The 8235-nt window shown below is 35.2% G+C and overlaps 1 protein-coding gene across 1 annotated transcript; it reads left to right on the top strand.

The window, feature by feature from the left end:
- Nucleotides 1–261: 261 nt before the first annotated feature.
- Alg3 (Alg3, alpha-1,3- mannosyltransferase) lies at nt 262–1986 on the top strand. The gene has a single exon (XM_074089505.1). It carries the CDS (start codon nt 469–471, stop codon nt 1966–1968), a length of 1500 nt encoding a protein of 499 aa, XP_073945606.1. The 5' UTR covers nt 262–468; the 3' UTR covers nt 1969–1986.
- The last annotated feature ends 6249 nt before the right edge of the window (nt 1987–8235 follow it).

The following is an 8235-nucleotide window of genomic DNA, read 5'->3' as shown; positions in this document are numbered from 1 at the left end:
AGCGCATTTAAATGTCAAAGTAGAGTGGACACGACAGTAAATTTTAGCATAGTAACATAACATTATTTTACAGTTTTACTCTTTGGTGTATGCATGCAGAGCCGAAATAACATAAAGGTATCGAAATAAAGATATTGAGTAGGACAGGGCGGGTATCAATGTATTCTTGCAGAAAATTTGCAGTTGTTACAAGTTCATTTTTATCCGGCAGGGAAAAATAGAACTTGGGCAGTTTAGAAGTGACAGTTGACTTGACAGTGACAACTTTAACCTTTGTGGCCGGCACTATAGCTAGCTAGCACTGCCTATTCTATTTACTGTCCCCGTATCCCGCTAGGTTGTAATCGTAAATAACTTTACACGGTGACCTAATCCAAAAATAGAAAAATTAATGAGCTATCGAAGTGCTCTGAATTTTATTACGTAACTATTACTTGAAAATTAAATGCTTTCTCGAAGGTGTCCATTATGAACAAACGAAACAAAGTGCAAGACATGTTTCTGGAGCTGGACTTCAAGAAGATATTCACGTGGAATTATGTGAAAGGTCTGGTTGTGAACCCAGCGCAGCTATGGTTCGTGGCGATTCTGATTATGGTTATTGATTTAGTGGTCAACATTTTGGTGGTTGAGCGAGTGCCGTACACCGAGATCGATTGGAAGGCATACATGCAGGAATGTGAAGGCTTTCTGAATGGAACTTTCGACTACAGCAAGCTTCGTGGTGACACCGGCCCTCTGGTTTATCCAGCTGGATTTGTGTACATTTATTCTCTATTTTACTTCCTAACTGACCAGGGTAAAAACATTGTTCTTGCTCAGTACATGTTTATAGTGATTTACTTGATGCAACTATTTCTTGTACTTAGAATTTATATAAAAACCAAGAAAGTACCACCATATGTTCTAGCATTTACAATTCTCACATCATATAGAATTCATTCAATTTATGTGTTACGTCTGTTCAATGATCCAATTGCTGTTCTTTTTCTGTATGCTGCATTAAATTTGTTTATAGATAATTACTGGTACTTTGGTAGCATATTTTATAGTTTGGGGGTGTCAGTCAAGATGAACATACTGCTTTATGCTCCAGCCCTCTTTTTTTTCTATCTGATTAATTTGGGTTGGAAGGAAACCATTAAGCAGCTATTTGTTTGTGGCATGATTCAATTAATTTTAGGCACACCTTTTCTGCTAAGTGATCCAGTGGCATATTTAAAAGGAAGCTTTGATATTGGTAGAGTTTTTAATCACACTTGGACAGTTAACTACAGGTTCTTAGAGGTTGACATATTTGAAAACCAGTGCTTTCATTTGACCTTATTAGCAATACATGTGATACTCCTCCTTATATTTCTGCCTCTTTGTACTAAATACTTCCAAACCTATTGTCGTTTGAAGTATGTAGAGAAACAAGTTCAACCCCAAATTGATGCAGAGAATCGGGCTAATGTTAGAAAAGCTCAACTTAAAAAAAAGCAAAACAGTAAAGAGAGCAAGATTGTTGCAAAGGAAGCTGAAAACTTAACCAAAGAACAAGAAGACTTTTTAAACTCCTTTGAAAACATGTTACAAAAGTCTTCTCAGAAAGGCACCCACCACAAAAAGGTTAAAAAACCAGTTGAGGTGAAAGAACAAACAAAATATCACATTAATTTCGATATACTTTCGCAATTGTTTATTTTGCCTATGTTTATAGTGAACTTTATTGGCATTGTGTGTGCAAGAAGTCTTCATTATCAGTTCTATTCTTGGTACTTCCACAGCTTGCCTTACCTTTTGTGGTCCACAAACTATTCAGTTATTTTTAAATTTTTAATATTAGCTCTGATTGAATTTTCATGGAATACCTACCCAAGTACTGTGTTATCTAGCCTGCTGTTGCATTTATGTCATCTATCTATCTTATTTGGTGTTTATACTAAAATATCAACAGAATTAAAATTTGCTTCTAAAGTACAATAAAATTAAACTATTTTACAAGCTTTTGTTTTCATTCACTTATCCTGTGATTGCTGTAATCAAATCTTGGAGTTTGATGACTTGTCCCATACGTTATTAAAATGTGTCCTGAGAAGAAGTCCTTGGGGACTCCATGGCCTGACTAACAAAGCAGGGGGACTATTACTAAATTCATAGATTGAGGTTCATATTGCACCATTCCTCTCACTCGCAATATCATCATCACACAAGGCAAACAGCATATACCATTTTATTGATTTGTTCCTTGAGAAGGAAACTATGTATGCACCTATGAGGCTGTAATAGTCACCTGGAATATTACCTATTACGATTTCTGCGGGCATTTTCACCTTTAGCATAGCCACGTTCAGCCAACATTGCCAGTGTTAACTGTGGTGGTGGCTGTTTATACCCACACAGTGTGGCAAAAGTACTTACATCAACCTTATTGCAGTAGTAAAGGCCCACTATCGGCATGGCTCGGTTAGGTATAGAAGCCCTGAGGCTGCTTTGCCAGCCTTAGGTAAGCTTCAACGTCACTATGTGTGCCTAAAGATGCCTCGGTTGTCTTTGTTTACCTCAGCAGCCTAAAACTGCGTTTCCACCAAAGATGTGCGAGGAATGTGTTTTCATGAACCAATAGAAACACTTCAATTCATTTATCCATCAACGCACAGCATTCTCTGGTGCAAAGTAGTGCAACAGCTGAGCGGAGCGAGGGGAGGTAAATGAAGCGTTTCTATAGGTTAATAAACAAGTTTTTGGTAAAAAAATCATTTTTAATACAAGATTTTTTTTGTCGACTGTACTTTTCGTGGACTGTACTTGTTATTTATTAGCATACCAAATTTCAAGTTTATGCCATTAACCGTTGGAGAGTATCCATCCTGTGGAGACAATCCTGGCTGGACTACCAGGATGTCACTACCAGATTATTGTATTGTCACGCATTTACATAAGTATACCAAATTTCAAGTCAATCCAACTACTGAATTTTGGTCTAATTTAACTTGCAAGATTTGATTACAGACAGACAACGGGACAGGTGATACTAAAAAATCGGTCCAGTACGAGTCGGACTCGTACATGAAGGGTTCCGTAAACAGTTCAGTAAATGTTTCCTAAAATTCTTCTAAAATAACTTTTTTTTCCTGACTGTACTTTATGCCCCTGGTTACCAAAGTACTTGTCAAGACAAATCAAACAAGTCCAAACCCGATGCATTTGTGTTGTTCATCACAAGAGTTCCTATGGTCACCCTCTAGCTTTATCATCAAATCAACTCCATGGCATAATAATATTGCATTGTCATCGGATTCATACATGCGTGTTAAATTTCAGCTCAATCGGTTGAAGATATCCACTTCAAATTTGAGTTGATTGAAAGATTCCACCCGAGCAAACATAGTTAGTTACATTACATTGCATGTAAATATACTTATTACTCGGTACAATGCACTTGTAATCCAACTTAAATATTTACTTATATCAAATGTCTAATCGCTCCAGCCTATGGAAGTAGGTGTATAGATATTAAATGTATTCAATCAAAAACAGTCCTATACTTAACAAACTTATACCTACATAAAATAAAAACTTACATATTACATTATCTACTTTGTGATATTACTTATTACTCAAAAGAATATAAGGGCCACTTGAATTTTACCAGTAAAATGAAATCAAAAATATGTTTTCGTTTTTAGGGTTCCGGAGCCAAAATGGCAAAAACGGAACCCTTATAGTTGCGCCATGTCTGCCTGTCTGTCTGTCTGTTTGTCCATCCGCGGCTTTGCTCAGGGACTATCAATGCTAGAAAGCTGTAATTTTGCACGAATATATATGCAAACTATGCCGACAAAATGGTACAATAATTTTTATTTTTTAGGTTAGGTACAGTCAAGGGCAAAGATATCGACACGGCCAAAGTTGCAAAAATATATATACATGACTTTATGCACTTAACATTACCTCCCATAGACGTAAAGTGGGGGGGATTTTTTTTCTCATCCAACCTTGTAGTGTGGGGTATCATTGGATAGGTCTTTTAAAACGACACGGGGGTTGCTAAAACGATTTTTCGATTCAATGATTTGTATGCAAAATATTGAACTTTAAATTGCAAATTTTCATTAAAATAGAGCGTCCCCCTCAAAATCTAAACCGGTGGGTGGAAAAATTTAAACCGGTGGTTGGAAAAATTTGAACAATTCAGAATGGTAGTAAATACATCAAACTTACAAGGAAAACTATAACGGTTAAGTTTTCTTGGGAATTATTAGTAGTTTAAGAGTAAATAGCAGCCTAAGGTATAAAATATATCTAAACTTGGAATATTCCGTACAAAATACGAAATCCTTAGAAAAATATTACTTAAGTAATTTTTTCGTCATGGCTACGGAATCCTATTTCGGGCGTGTCCGACACGCTCTTGGCCGTTTTTTTTAACTTTTTGTTCTCGCATTCTTAAACGTGTACCTACAGATAATTCTACTTTTAATATTGCATAATACAGCAATTTTGTCATGTAGATAAAATTAAGAATATTGCTTATTTTTTAAGATGCGTAGGTACCTGACTTTTTTTTCAAAAAAAAATAATTGCGATTATTTCAGAAATGGTTGACTTTTGCATGGGGCTTTATGGGACAAAAATGATTGCAAATGACCTCCCCTATAACCCCTTAACGGGAATTGGACGACTTACCAATAACCCTGTATATTACCTGTTACTGCATACTTACTTACATTTGAGGGCCAGATTTTTTGCCGCTCAGTAATTAGTAGGATACCTAAGTTTAACATTTTTGCAGTAATTAATCGATTGGCGCTTCGTTACTGACAGAACTGGAAAACAAAATTATAGTGTATAGGGCTATGAAGTTATTGATGGCACGATGGCAGGGCTCAACTACCACAAAGACATGACCTCAAAGTATTCTATAATCCGAAATATCTGATGGTGACTGTGTGGAACTTTTGTGTTACTAACATCATGTTGACATGCCATACATTTGCCGAAGAAATCATAGTGAAATATATTATGAAAAGGTACAGTCACAGTCGAGGAAACTGAATCGTGTAGGTACCCAGATGCCAGGGTGGGTATCATACAAGTCACAACACTAGTGAACTGCATCGTTTATCGATGTTGCCATAGCTCCGGCCCAGAATAACTAATAGTACTGCTCCGGTTCCCTCCGAAAATGCGTCAAACGTATGTATAATATAATTCAAACAACAAAAGATAAAAAACCCAGAATGGATTGGTACCAAATGAACACAAGAGCCGTCCCTACCTGTCGATCGGAAATTTAAGTAGGCTTTTTCGTTCTCATTTGAAATTAAATTGGTGCGACATCACTTCTTTAAATAAAAAAGCTCTTATCCAAAAATAAATCTCAAATTATTATGTGATTAAAGAACTCAAAGTAGTGACGTAGAATAAATTAATAAATCTTTTGTTTTATGTATTAATTTATTTCCATGCTAAATAGATACTGATTTATTGTAGTTTATTGCATATTTATTTTGAAAGGGCGAGTCCCAGAAAGCAACATTAAATTGAAAATATATTCATTTAATGTCGCTTTTCAATAAATAATTTTCACTTATTATAAGAGCCATGGTCTCATAACGGACATACAAAGAAGTTTAAGTACCAAACCTGTATCGCGCATGGATTTTGAGCTCAGTTAAATAAAGATTGAAACGTTACAGTTAATGCGAGTAACTTTGAATTTGGAGGCAACTTTGAACAAATGCTATAAAACTTAAGTAAAAGATAATTAACGTTCAGTCCATATCATGTGTTCACTTTGACAATATCAAACAGAGTTGAACAGTAAATCGAGATTTTTTTTCAGTAAGTGGTCATTAAGTAGAAATAACAAGAGCTAATAATTTTGTGCATATCTCGCCATGAAGAAGTGCATTTCGACGTGCTTCAATATTCTGTGTTCAGTTCAAAATTACTTATTGTTGAGTTTTAATTTCATTAGCTATGATAGTAAAGAAAATACGCTGTAAGTAGGACCGAAGGCATACCAATAAAAAATGGTTACGTTGAAATAGGTACATTTTAACAAAATATAACGACTTCTCAAAGGAATCATATGCGTCTGCAGTGTAGACTTTTTACTAAAGCTGTACATGATAAAATCTGGCCATGCATGATCTGAAGCCGTATTGCCTAACGTTTCTGACGCTCGCGATCGCAATCAAATGACAGTTTTTGTATGCGAAATCTGTCATTTGATTGCGATCGCGAGCGTCAGAAACTTTAGGCAATATGGCCTCTGGTGTTATTTTACAATGAATGCTAATTTTCAAGCAGCACATTTTTAGTAGTTATTTTAATGGTTGAAACTACAGAATAAAAATATAATCATAATAAAAAGTTAGGGCGTCTGTGAGTTTTAGCTTTATATTTCACAGAGCCTATTTGGGCCAAGATAACCACCGAGTCGACGCCCACCAAATCGAGAAAGCGACCTGGCAGACCTAGACGGCGATGGCGGGATGAACTGGACGACTTCTAGAAGGACCGGCCCTTATATGCAGCGGACAGAGAGCAGTGGAAGTATCGGGGGGAGGCCTTTGCTCAGCAGTGGGACAGTATAGGCTGTTAATAATAATAATAATAATTTAAAAGTGATATTATCTTTATGTGATGAGCTTAAAACAGCTTGTGACAATATAAATAAATACAATTGTGGCATTGGAGTTGGAAACACGTGAAGATTATCAAAAAACGCTTTACAAAATAATTTAGTCACAGTGAAATACATAAAGCTTAAACTCACAGACGCCCTTGACATTTTATTATGATTGTAGTAGTTTCATAACCACTAATTACTTAAAAAAGTGCTGCTTGAAAATTAGCATTGGCCAAATTTTATCGTGTACAGACTTTATACTAGCCGTTACCCGTGACTGTCTGGGTAGAATTGGGCTATCGCTATCCCGCGGGAACTATGCAATTTTCCGGGATAAAAACTATCCTATGTCCTTCCCCGGGACTCAAACTATTTGCATACCGAATTTCATCTAAATCCGTTCAGCAGTTTAGGTGTGATGAAGTAAGCTTTTATAATATTAGTAGGACTATAAAGTTGATGAAGTTCTATGCCGAAAAACAATAAGAGGAAACATCATGAAGTTTATTTTTGTCCATAAGTGGTACACTATGACAGCTTTTTTTAAAAAAATATTTAAGGGGTAGGTAGTGTTTGACGTAGATAAGTGCGAAAGTAATTACGCATTTATTAAAATATAATATTATAAATTTAATTCTAGTTTCAGTGTTTAACTCGCCATCTGTTTTCACCGGCGATCTAGGAAGTTTAACACCGTTTATTATTTAACAAGCAGTGCAAATTACAACTTGTGCTTACTTAGATTACATTAAGCGTCAAATTTGCATTAGAATCATATAGTGGTAATCAACAAAATGTAGCAAAAAATTTTTTACAAACGGAAATTTCTGAATGCATGCCTGGCAAGTGGCAAGGTACAGTCAGCAAGACGTCAAAAATATCTATTCACCTTTATGCCACTAACCATAAGGTCGATGTCTACATATATTTGATGCTAGAGCTGTATAGATATTTATACCCGACTGTATTTATGCGAGACTGTACACATTATAATATTTTCTTAATCTCGATACTCTTGGCAATATTCATATTAATTTTAAAAGTAAAACAAATTAAAGTCTCAAAGTTACCTGCATTAACTGTATAAAACATTATTACATTACTATGAAATACGATGACTGAAACTTTACCAGAAAACCTACTCCCGAAATGGTACGTGAATCACCATAGGTACCTCGTAAAAAACGGTATTCTCAAAGACAGTTAAATTCAGTTCATTAAAACAGTTACTATACAAAATAGTAAAACTGAGTAATCTTTTCAAAAGGGCTAATTTCCACCTTTACTTTTGTAAACTATGAAAAACAGACCAATTATTTATTTATATATTCTGTAAGACGTAAGTTTCTAAAAAGTATCTTTGTTCAAAAATCAAATGGCTTATTTTTTTAATAATACAAATATTGAAACGTAACCCGTGTTTAGAAGTTTACCTTGATTTCTCGAAAAAAGCCATTTTGAAAAAAAGCAATGCTCCCTTGTACAGTCGCAGTCGCACAGCTGAGCACAGGCAATAAACATTATTTTCAAACCCATAATCATCATAATAATAGAAAATTAATAAAAGTACCTATTTTGGATTCTGCTCACTGAATAGGCAGAAAAAAAAAGTA

This window comes from Choristoneura fumiferana, chromosome Z, assembly GCF_025370935.1.
Source record: "Choristoneura fumiferana chromosome Z, NRCan_CFum_1, whole genome shotgun sequence".
NCBI lineage: Eukaryota > Metazoa > Arthropoda > Insecta > Lepidoptera > Tortricidae > Choristoneura > Choristoneura fumiferana.
Note: the sequence above shows the minus strand (reverse complement) of the source record. Positions and strands in the feature narration are given on the sequence as shown.

What these genes read in the sequence shown, in the direction of transcription:
- Alg3 (XM_074089505.1), top strand. Translation starts at nt 469, where the DNA reads ATGAACAAACGAAACAAAGTGCAAGACATGTTTCTGGAGCTGGACTTC.